Source organism: Silurus meridionalis, chromosome 1 (genome assembly GCF_014805685.1).
Source record: "Silurus meridionalis isolate SWU-2019-XX chromosome 1, ASM1480568v1, whole genome shotgun sequence".
NCBI lineage: Eukaryota > Metazoa > Chordata > Actinopteri > Siluriformes > Siluridae > Silurus > Silurus meridionalis.
This window is the reverse complement of record NC_060884.1, coordinates 12,069,002-12,081,900: the sequence shown is the minus strand read 5'-3', so window position 1 is coordinate 12,081,900 and position 12,899 is coordinate 12,069,002. Positions and strand designations below refer to the sequence as shown.

At 41.7% G+C, this 12,899-nt stretch overlaps 1 protein-coding gene across 13 annotated transcripts in view; it reads right to left on the bottom strand.

Annotated features, from left to right (window-relative positions):
- foxp1b (forkhead box P1b) overlaps positions 1–12,899 on the bottom strand; it is a 158,610-nt gene that overhangs the window by 51,062 nt on the left and 94,649 nt on the right. For all 13 annotated transcript variants that reach the window (XM_046857132.1, XM_046857049.1, XM_046857309.1 and 10 more), the window contains one exon: positions 1,813–1,929. In XM_046857132.1, the coding sequence (XP_046713088.1) occupies positions 1,813–1,929 (117 nt within the window). The remainder of the gene's footprint in view (positions 1–1,812; positions 1,930–12,899) is intronic.

Sequence of the window (12,899 nt, the reverse complement as noted above, 5' to 3'; positions counted from 1 at the left end):
GGCAAAGTTGTCTTTATTTTTCGTTCGGCACTGGAGAAATCAGGTTGCCTGGAACTCTTTTTTTTCTCTTCTCCCGAGTTCGACAACGCACTCATTATATGGATAATTATGTTCCACTGTTTTATTAAACAGCTTCACTTTAAGGTCTTAATTAAGTGGCTGCTGTATCACCAGGAGACTCTATAAACAATGCGATGTGCATGGATGTGGGCAACAAGCTGAACTGATGATATGAGCAGAACAACAAACCCAATTAAAGCGAAGGCTTAGGACGGAAGAGAGAGACACACGTTCACGTGCACTTCTGTGTAGCGCAAGGAGAAATGTGATCCTTCCTTCTTTTTTTTTTCTTTTTTTTTCTGTCCTTTTCTAAATGCTCATAACACATCAAGTCGTTTACCGGCTGCTTAGCAACTACACTACAGCATGCAGAAGAGATGCATCGCATGGATGAAGGGGGAGAAAAAAAATAGAAAAAAGAAAACCGCACACACGCGCACACACAGGCAAGCTGTCTTTTTAGCGGCCTGAGTGTCAGGTTGGCTGTGGTCTCTGTATTCATTAATAAATTTGAATTTTAAATAGGGCTTTGTGCCTTCTTCTCGTGGGTGTAAGGTCCTGGCCACCAGAATCTACTTTTCATGACCTCCAACTTGCAAGACTTGAGGAAGCTTTTGGTTTGATCCGCATCCTGACTAATATGCACACAAAGGAAAGGTCACCATAGCCATATTTTATCCATTTATTTCCCCAAGATACATCACCACAAAGCTTAATCAGGCACAAAAGCTATGCGCTCATTAAAAAAACACCCCTATAGAGACATTATTAGGCGTACTCTATAGACACATATAGACATTAATTACCAAATATGCCCTGGAGTCGTTTGCTATTTTTTGCTGTGAAACAAACAACACCCACCTTGTTCAAACAGGGATAAAGATCTGACAGCAAATGTGCAGAGGAGAAGGAGAACGCCTGAAATGAGTGTAAATATTTAAACTGACATTGCAAGTTGAACTTGTTTAAAAATGATAGCGGATGGGGAAATAAAGAGGGCCGGATTTGTTTTGCATGACAAAGGCTAGACAAATAGAAGGCCCAGATCTGAAATGGGGGGCGAGCGGCGTCTGCTTTATAGCCGTTTCCTGTTGCTGTTTGAAGAAGGTAAAGCTGTAAGGTGGGAGGGGGTGGATGGAGACTTGCATATTGTCAAAAGCCCCTGTGTCCTATGCAGGACAGTAGATTGAAAAATAAAATAAATTAAAAACTCCTACAGTCTACTACTTACTTTTTTAAAACAGCTGCTTCGAATTACTTAGTCAAAAAAGATATCAGATCTGTGAGGTTAGAGGTAAAACCCATTCATTCACATTTTACTTTACACACAAAGCTTGCCAAACGGCTGAAAACAATCCTGAAAGAGAAATCCGTCAGAAGTATGTCAAAGGCTGCGGTTGATCATGGCATAGTTGCGTTTCGAGTGATATCTGTACCAGAGCATGAGCTCATGCACTGTGTAGTAATGTGCAGTCAACAGCCGCCGGCCTGCCAAGTTTAATTTCCTGTTTATCTAACACCGACTGGTACGAGCTGTGCCACAAATAACAGTGGGAGAACGCAAATAAAAATAAAACGTGCGCACAGAAACGTACAAACACGTGAGCGCAGGTTTGGTTTGTTTTTTTACCTCGTGCCTATAGGCTCATGTGACATCTGATGTGAGGCTGATGTGTTCATTATGTAAAAGCAGAAAAAAAAAATAAATATCACGACACAGACTGACCGCGAATAAAAGTGAAAGTTCCCTACCTGCAGTGCAGGCTGTTTCTCGTTGCTTTTAGGAGACTTGATGGCCCCACTTTGCTGCTGCTGCTGCTGCTGTTGATGCTGCTGCTTGAGGAGGAGTTGCCTTGCAACCTGTAGAGCCTGAAACAGAAAAAAAAAAAAAAAAGAAACGGAAAAAACCGTAAGAAATAATAGGCTTATAACTTTCTAACCTCCATAACTATATGAGCCAAATAACAAAGTGTTCTACGCTCCGAAGCAGATGGGAAGGAAAAAAAAAAATCTGAACACAAACAGATCTTTTTGCTCTTCATCCTGACTGCTCGCTAACAAATTTACATAGTTTCATTTTGGTGCGCATGGAGAACAATAACAAGCTGACAAAGCAAACAGCTGTGGAAAGATGTAAAAAAGACACACACACACACACACACACACACACACACACACACACACACACACACACACACACACAAAGGGAACAAAATTGATACAGAGCAGGAACTGTTCTAACCGTACACTTATAATAAACAAGGGGTCCGAATGGCCCTTGGTAGCTGTTTAACTTCTATCTTTATTTCCGTCTCATTCCTTATTTCTTTTCCAAGTCGCAGTTTATAAAACAAATAAAAGGTTTATTGCTGCTCCAAAAATCTGTTATACTGTGTGGCCTTCTGAGTGGAAAACAAAATACAGCGGAGTCACATGTTTATTGCTCTGGCTACTCCCTCCGCCCCTCCAACTCCCACCTCAGCAACGATAAATAATCGAACTTGCCATCCAGTACAAACAAAAGGCAGTGGCTGTGCTGGGAAGAAAGAGAGAGAGAGAGAGAGAGAGAGAGAGAGAGAGAGAGAGAGAAAAGGTGTTCTGGTCGAGGAAAAAAGCACTACCGATACCAAAAAAAGCGAACGCCGCGTTCCCACAGAGTGTCTGGGGTAGATTCACACCTACACCAGAGCAACATCTGAGTAAATAACCAGCTTCATTCTTTCCATTATCCGCACACACACACACACACACACACACACACACACACACACACACACACACAGACGACTCCCACGATTAAACAAATAGGCGTTGGAATGGCCCAAAAGCCCTGAAACTGCACCTCTGGCACTATTCAGTCTCTGGTGTGCTCGTTGTTAAGTTTTTTTTTTTTTTTTCTGAGTGTGTATATGTATGTGTGTGCGAGACACATTTTTTATCGCTTTTCTAAACTAATGGTCACACTGGATATTGTACTAAATCTTATGAAATGGTGCTTGTGCCTGGTACCTGCTAACTGTAGCTCAGGAAACGATCTGTACTCAACAGCAATCAGTTGCGAGTTGCATTCAGGAAAAAAAAAATTGTACTGTCAAAAAAATGTTTCACTGTTTCATCGATGTGCTGTGAATTAGAAAAAAAAGGGATCTCAGAAGCTGTGACTGTGGTGTGGCTGTTGGTGGCAGACTTACTAGAAATATCCACTCTTTACAACCGCGGTAAGCAGAAAAGCACCTCGGGTTAACGGATGAGCAACGACAGTAGAAAGCCACAGGAGCAGAGGATGCATTTGACACGGGCTCACCAAACCTAAAGACTTCATCTGGTCTAATGTGTGTAGATTTCTCATGCCACATACAGAAGTTAGGGTCCGAATTTGGTAAGAGCATGAACTTCAGCCTGGTGAGATGTGGTGGAAATTCTGTGTGAAAGTATTTTTTTTTGGGGGACACTTTCAGTTGTGTAAATCCGACCAAACTTTGATTAAATGCCTCATTTGATAATTGTATTGAGTCTACTGAAATCGTAAATGTCTGGGAGTATTTGTGATCTGATATTCTGTTCATATCATCCGTCCCTAAGAGCTGCTGTTTAATTTGAATCTGTATAAACTCAATAATAATGATGCTGAGATGTGGCGCTTGGCTGGGACACGCTGGCTGGCACTTTGCTCTGTGTGTGTGTGTGTGTGTGTGTGTGTGTGTGACATGGAGGCAGGAATATGACTACAGGCTACAGAGAGGCTGCTGCACTGCTGGCTCACTCTGTCTGGACACACACACACTCACACACGCGCGCGCGCATCCCACTCAAAAACAATAAACAGACGGTACACACTCATAACCGCATTTGCATGCACAATACAGTGATATTACAACAAGGCCGTGCTGCCCTGGAACATTCACCCCTGACTCATTCTACAGTAACAAGACGGAAATAAACCACTCAAACCATTTCAAACAACTGATCAAAAACATCGAGAGCTTGTTTCCATTCTAGTTTTTGCTACAATCTATATAGGGAAGGGTTTTTGAAGGGGACAATCCCTTAGGTCATGTTCACAACTCAAACCATGAACAGCTCACTCAGCCACCCTCTACTACTACACACACACACAAACACACACACTCCAAGAGTAGTCAGGGCTGAGGAAGCAGAATGACACTAAACTCCCCTACAGCAGTAAATGGGTTGAAACTCTCGATTTTAGCAGACGTGAGAGTATTCGATGAATATGACAAAACTTCTGAGTGATGATCAGATTCTCGACTTACTCCACTTGTACTTGGGGTTTCAAAGGACGTCACACAGTGAGTAGAGGAGTAAACATGCCATTCGAAGTCAAATCCTGTCCTTCCAACAGGGTAACAGGACGGCCCCGTTGCCGTTTATATGATGTGGATGAATCTGATCATTTTGTGTGCTTTCGTCGCTTCAACTTATACATTCTTGCACTCAAGAAACAGTCCTGAGCAACAGTGTAATTTCGAATGCAAGACATGCCTTATCTGCGTCCAGAGAACTCTTGCAAGCTGGAACACAGAGTACTTGATACATAGATGACAAATTACCACAAATACAAATCCACTTCTTAGTCACTTCTCAGAAGTGAGCTCTCTCTCTCTCTCTCTCTCTCTCTCTCTCTCTCTATATATATATATATATATATATATATATATATATATATATATATATATATATATATATATATATATACAAATCATACACAAAGCATTTACTTGTCATAAAAGTAAATGTATATATTATTATATATATAAATGTACTTTTATGACAATAAATGCTTTGTGTATGATTTGTACACTTTGCTACAGGGGAGAGTAGAGGAACAAGGATATTCGAGTCAACAGGATGCAATATGGGCTTGAGGCACTTGAAAATTGGAACAGAAGGTACTTTGTGTTTTTTTTTTTTTGTTTTTTGTTTTTTTATTGCGTCACTAAGACTGTCAACATACAAACTTGGTCTCTCAGAGACTGCACGATCGCATGCTGTTAACCACAAGAATTGCTTCTATACCTACTAAAGACCCATGAGATTGCAAAAACACAGCTATACTTACAATTTACCTTTCAAGAAAACGATATGGGCAAAAGTACCGGGACACTTGACATTTCAAGCCATGTGTGATACTTCCCCAAACTGTCACCACAAAGGCACGCAATTTCTATAGGATGTCTTAGGTAGCATTAATGTGTTTATTTGCTTGAACTGAGACCCAAACCTGTTCCAGCAAGGCTATTGTCTTGCTGGAACAGGTTTGGGTCTCAGTTCAAGAAAATAAACACATTAATTCTTTCCCCTGTGTGCAAAGCAAGCTCTTTGAAGATATGCTTTACATGAGTTAGAGTAAAAGATCTTGAGTGGCCTGCTATAGGAGCTCTGAATTCCCCTTAACCCTATTAAACACCTTTGGGCTGATTTGGTATCTGCCTTTCTAACGCCTTCATGGAGGAATGAACACAAATCTCCACAAGCACGCTCCAAAATATAGTGGAACATCTTCCTAGAGTTAGAGTGAAGGTTATTATAACTGCATATAGAGACTAAATGTGGAATGGGATGTTCGAAAAGCACATGTGAATCTAATAATCAAGTGTCCACAAACTTTTATCTATTTAGCGTGTCTTCACTATGTTAAACTTCTGATATCTGGGCTGAATATGGGCTGAGCAAGGATTTGTTGCTTAACAAACTGACACCCCCTCACTCCTGTTCACTGTGCTAATGTAACACTAACCATTCCGCGATCCAACACACACATACGCACACTCGTGCACTCTTTTTGCCTACAAGTCACGCTCGTTTGATCCAGCTTTCAAAGGTAGCAGTGGGTTTGATAGACGCACTAAGCTAAGAGCGGTTCCAAACGTTAGCATGACAAACTGCCAAGTGATGACAGGCTGCAGCATCTAAAGGCATGTTTAAAGTGAGGAGAACTGTGTGTTTTCTGGAAAGAGGGAGAGGAGGAGAGAGAGAAAGAGAAAGAGAGAGAGAGAGAGAGACATAATCAGACGAAGTGATCAGACAATAAATAGCCTCAATGGTCAGTAACACTAACAGATGACTGCGTTGCACATACAGCGATTCTTGCTAGGGGAAATGATTAATCTAACCGCGCAAATACATTCGAAGACATTACAGACTTATGAAAATGGTTCAGAAAAGCATCTAAAAAAAAAACAAACAAAAAAACCCAAATATGTGTGGTTCTTATGATGCGCAGCATATGAACAGTTCATTTGAATTACATCTTTAGAATGCTTCGTTAAAATTCCTGGTTCGGGTACTATAAGACCAGGGCCTCTCTCTCTCTCTCTCTCTCTCTCTCTCTCTCACACATACACACACACACACACACACACACACGTCCTGATCCCTCCAGGTACTGCTGATTATATAAACAGCCTCAAGGACCTGACAAAACCTAGTCGTGTCACTAACAAAGACATCACAATTCGCTATTCTTGTCATTCACATCCTCTCTTTTATATTTTCTTCTCTTCGCCTCCCATCGCACACACTATTCACTCTTCTGTGTTAACCGCTTTACCCTAATGCACATGGCTTTGGCTTTATCGCTGTCAGCTTTTCACGTGGTATTAGTGAGAATAGGCGCAGGAGCTTTAGCGACTTGTGTCCAAGGGCAGTTTTCCGGTGATAACGCTGCGAGAGAGCCGAATGCTAGATGTCTTTACATGTGCTCGGTGGATTATTTACAGGTTTTAGGCTTCCCTGCTGTTTAAGCCCTGCTCCAGCAACTCTCATGGGCAAATAGTGATGGTGGTGGTGTTGGGGGGTCTCAATCACTTAGTCTGTACGTCTCTCGCGTACTGTTCCTATGGGCAGTAAAATTCTAGTTATGCTGAATAGCCTAGGTTAGAATAGGTATAAAACACCCATCCAATGGATGAACACACTAACCAAAAATGGTAGTATTTTAAACCATAGAGTCTTTTATCTCTGCTTCTATTCACCGTCTGCTTCTCTCAGTGGCAGCAAAGACCTTGAATGTGAAATGGATCCAAGCTAATTGAGGGCCTAATTACAGGGAGAATGTGCAACACACGTGAAACCGGATCCCTGTGGCCATGTCGGGGCACAGAAATTGTTTACTTGGTGCCAAGCGTGCACAAGGCTCTCGGACCCTGTGTGGAGAAAACACAACTAACAGTTTGAGGGTTTGAGGAAACCGTCGCGCGTTCTACTCTAACTATCTAATCAATTCTAACTAGTTGAGCAACCCACCAGATGATCGCTTCACAACCTGGTATGTGTTAAAGCACAAGAATACTTCTCTAGGCTGTTTCGCTTTCCTGTTTTGCTATTCTACACATTGGCAACATGACCCATAGATTTCTATCTAATTATGATACCCTGACATGGAACCCTGTGTGGAGAAATAGAAATAGCAGAAGAGTCAAAATAACATTGCAGGATTGAAATCACTATCACCTTCTAATACCTAACGCATACGCATACCTAATGTACATCTGGTTGCCATAGTACCCACTCATACGCGGGGTCAGGGATGGCGGACGCCCCACATGATTGAAGGCTAAAAAGAAAACAATTAAACCCCATAGTGTTATTCAGCAAAGAAAAAAGTAGAATGATTGATATGCATGTGCATTCGTGTCAGAGGACTTTGTGCTTTCGTGTTTCTCTGTTAATGACGCGTTAACGCAAATTCAACTTTTATTAACGCGCAATTGACGCATTTCTGTTTGACCATTTTCATTTAAAATATAAATAAATCAATATAAAAGAGGGGTCCTTTCTTTACTCAGACCTAAAAATAAATAAACACACTCCACCGAAAGCAGAATTTTTAATCACTAAACATTTGCTTTACTGCTGCGCCAAGTCTCGAATCAAGCACCAATCCGGCGATTAAAACCGTCCGTGTGGAAACATAGCAAAAATTCCATTTGGTGTCCTGATGATTTACATAATAAGAAAAAACTTACTTACTTTAAAACATTTACAAGAACTTTTATCATCATGCTCTATGTTGAGTTTGGTTTAACTAATAATAAACAAACATTTGCATAAAGCATCCATATTTGTCCATGCCCATGTTGACTAGAGTATTAAAAACTTGAAAAGTATTCATTTAAGGTACATTTAGAACGGATACGAATGTGCAAATACTCACGAGTTTACAAACGACAATCGTGCGATTAAATATTTGAATCGATTGACAGCCCTAATGAAAACGCATTATGCCTCACTAATTAATAAATACAGTTTAAAAACAGATTAGCGATATATGGTAATAGATAATAATAATAATAAAAAAAAGTGGTAGGATGTGTTGTAACGCACCAAGCCATTACTTCATTCAGTACTTTCCCCACATGAGCACAGGCCCAGAATGCTCAGTTTCTTACTTCGCTCGATTATTCCTCTTTTGTATGCCCACAGTAATCATTCAACTCTGCCATCTTCGAACTAGAACACATACCAAATATTATTCTATCTACTGTATTTGCTCGCTAGACGGATCTACACATATCAGTGCTTCACTTTAATAAAGACCTTGTGTAAGCAGTTGTTAAATGAGATTTATACGTATGTATGTATAATATATATATATATATATATATATATATATATATATATATATATATATATATATAAAGTCATGGATGCTGCTTATACAGTCAGGGGTGTTTCAATGGTACTGCATATTAGTCAGACATTCTTTCTGTCCTAAGGGTGGCTAAGCCTTGAGCATCATAGCTATTTGTATTAATTGAGATAAACCCCCCCACCCCCCCACTTCCCCACCCCCTTTCTGCTCATTTTCACATTGAACTGTTATCTGCAATGCAAAACAGGGCCGGTCAGATTTTCTCTAAGTATATAATTAATGCTATAAAAAGCCCTCTTCACATGGAAAACAGGCGCTCGTGCCGAAACCCCGCGAATTACGGGCTCGCACAAAACAGCTCTCCATTCGCTGTTTAGACTTCCAAACTAATTCATGTAGAATACATAAATCAATGGTTTATATCCACTCCAGACCATTACACCACCTTCTCTAAGCCGCACTTTTCAACTGATCTATTAATATTTATGACAACACCAAACATTTCGAATCGCTAGGTTTAAACAATATAAAGTTCAGCGCGCAATTACATAAGCTGTGAGCTGACTTCGGTTAAAAACAGACATTTCCCTAAATAGCAGGCGATATGCAGAACTGACAAATGGTTTTCCCTAGGTAGATCCAACGTGATAATGATGGTCTGAGACAGAGACATGGAAAGAGAGAGAGAGAGAGAGAGAGAGAGAGAGAGAGAGAGAGAGAGAGAGAGAGAGAGGAAAGTGGTGTAAAAGGTTGAGTGAGTGTGTGTTTGTGTGTGTGACGGTGCAGGCTGTGGAGTGAAGTTGCTTATAGTGGATAGGTTCGTAATTGGCAGAGTAAAGGAGGATTAAACAGGGTACTGCTCTGTGCCTGGTACGGATACATGACCCCTGGAGGTCAAGGGTCAGCTCAGCTATGCAGCTGGTTAGAGGTCCATGTTGCTGCCTAACAACAGATGGGCAAAAAAACAACAACAAAAAAAAAAAAACTGGAGCTTCTTTCTGCAAGGCCGGTATGTCCCAATGTGCCTTTAAGTACACACTTACACAAAGTTGCTCGCGAAGGCAAGTCGCAGTGTTTACCGGCAGACACACACACATGCACGCATGCCGGCGCATCCAGTAACTTACTCTAGTCTTTAGATAAATGAGCCGAGCTGTTTTGCTTGTGCACCTACGTCTTGTCTGCCGGAGGCATTATTGAATCGGGATGACGTTTATTAATCCTTTACTGGGCTGTTAAGGAATAAACAGCCTCACAGCGTACCGTCAGTGGCGTATTGCCTCGTTCGCCCCGGCCCGTTCTTCCACGTCAATTACGCCTCTCGCCATTCAGAGGCACGGCCTGATGAATCGTCCGTAAAATCCATTCGCATTAATACTCCATTGTGCATCTGCTGCTGACTGTAATTAAAGAAGTAAATGACTCATAAGAAAGGATGCATTAGCTCCAGGGAAGGAAAAAAAAAAGAAAGGAGGATTAAGAGGATGCGGGCACGTGACGAGCCAAAGTGTTGAGCGAGGCTTTTTCTTGTTGGACTGATCGTGATTTCATATCGATGACGAGGCGACACCTGCTTTGGAACGTTCCTTAACTAATGCAACGATTTTGTACAGTGATAGCTATTTATGGAGACGCCGACATACGAAAGCCAAACACGGTTAGAGGAACAGCAGGGGAAGTTGTGGAAAGAGTGACAGTAAAGAGAGAACGGGGCAAATGGCGTTAAAAGGAAGAACAAAGAAATGAAGCTGGGAACAATGCGAGCGGATGATCAATGCTTACACCCGATGCTCTGTGTTCTCTACACGCGCACGCACACACATTTCGCTGCCCTTACTTTTTCCTTCCGAACTTGTGCTGCCTGGGAATCCTCACCATTATGCATTGTGCCAATTTCCGTTGACTAGTTTAAACGGCGCAGGTTTGCCAACTGTGCCGAGTATTCAGATGAAGCTCAGGATAGAAAAGGAAAAAAAAAAAGCCTTTTATTGGGATTGCGATTTTGTCTGAGGAGTTGCATCAGCCTTTTTTCCCCCCGTTAACCAAACATAAAGGAAAGAGTAATGCGAAAGGATCATTAGGTGTAAAACCTTTTTTTTTTTTTTTTTTTTCGGCATGGAGTCATGTCTCGGCCCTTAGTCAATACTCACAAAGCTGCAAGTTGTGGGAAGCTTTTGTAAACATGGCACATTCTTTCTTTGGAGTAATGCTCGGTGCAGTAACAATGAGACACAAGCAAACTTTTACCGCATATGGCTTCAACAAATGAAAAACTCGTTTGCTTGCCCACTGGGCGAGTAAATACACCCGGGTGGTGCCCAGTCCCATGAATGAATATAAAAAAAAAAAAATCCAAACTAACACACCAGGTTCAATTGCGGTAATGTAATATTGGATTAACAATCTAGTTAAACCCAGTAATACAGCCTAAAGCAAACAAGCACAAATATATAACTTCTTGGAAAAAAGATGACTGTGAAGCCACATTGTGGTTGCGCCATCAACGTAAAGTCAACAAGTCACTGGTGAATGTTTCCGTTATGAGTTGAAGAATTCAGCCCTCGCGCTGCATGTAAAGAATAATATGTAAGTCTGGCGGGTAGGTTTTTTGAAAGGAATAGCATGTTGTAAAAGCTAATATGAGCGTTTATTTCGTCATTGCTTTCACATACTTGTCATTTGGGCGTCATAGTGTCCCAGCAGTATAGAAATTTTGCTAAAGTCAGCATGAATTGGGGGTGTACTGGGGTTTGTTCACCGCTACTGAGGTTATCGGTGTTGTTGCGGCGTTGACGCGTAAAAGAAAAAAAAGAGAACAAACAATAAGCGTGACTTCAGGAGTCTTGTGTGTTGCGGTCGATGAATGTTATGCGCAAACACTGGCCTCCACAGCCGCGCCCTGCCCCATATAACTGTGCCCCCGACCTATAGAGGGCGCACAACACAAACAACAACAACAACAAAAAAACCCCAAAAAAACTATAACATTCCAAATGTTCCAAATTCCAAATGAATTATAAATCAGATGCAATTCTATCTAATGCCTCATACAAGATGCTGGTTATGCTGGTTTTCTGGGTAACTATAAACACCAAACCTGACGACAAAATCTGCTCATCCGGGCTATTGTCCGCTCGCTCCACTGTTTGATAGAGTGAACTGAAAACGAGTACTAAGCATTCAGCTTACATGCCAGTCTGGCGTTAACTGTTGACTAAAACGCAATGAAGATGATCACTCTTCTTGAAACACCACCTGTTACGCAGAAACCTCGACACACACACACACACACACACACACACACACACACACACACACACACACACACACGCCGACAAACGCTCTCACACATATCCTATCAATTCATCTTCAACCTAATCTTCAAAGTATGTTTCATGGACCAATCCGCTCGCATTCATCATCCACCTTGCTCAAACACATTGTATGTGTGTGTTGTGTTTGGAAGAGGAACAGTCATTCCGCTGGGATCCCTATGACATTAGACATCAGTTGTGAGAGAATATAGAGAAGATCTCGATATGTCGCGGCCGGAGCAATTGGCTACGGTTTGGGATTGAGTTGCAGAGAGAGGGGCTGCTCCATGGGAATAACAACTTCTGCTCAAGTCATTCCAACCTGGGTAATGTGATCCTGTACACACACATGCACACACACACACACACACACACACACACACACACATAAAGAGAACAAGAGAGTGAGAGGAAGATAGAGAGAGGGAAGATTGCTTTTGTCTTAAACCAGACTAGTATCTAACCAGACGATGAACAGAAGTTTCCCTTTCCTTTCACTGCGAATCGAAAAAGGAGCAAAAAGAAACAAATATTGCTCTCCACAGAACCACCTGGTATAAACAACATCCCCTTATCGGACAAAACCCTCTGGATTTGTAGTTCTGTCCAGGGGAAAAGTGGTTCTCTGCCAAGATAATCAGTGTGCAGAATGAGGAGGGCTTGCTGGTGGGATCAGACACCTCCAATCTGCGGCGTGATGCTCGGCGGTGCCTCCTCTGGAGCTGAAGGCCTTAATAAACGTCAAGCCGAAATTACGTCGCAAAGCTTACAGGCCTGAAGGAAGGCGTGATGAAAATATTAAACACTCTCGGGCGGTGTGGTGGGAATTATAGAGGCGCCGTTAGCTTGCTTTTGCGCAGTTAATGATAAATGTGTCCATTGCTGAGAACTCGGTGTTCATAGCAAAAAAA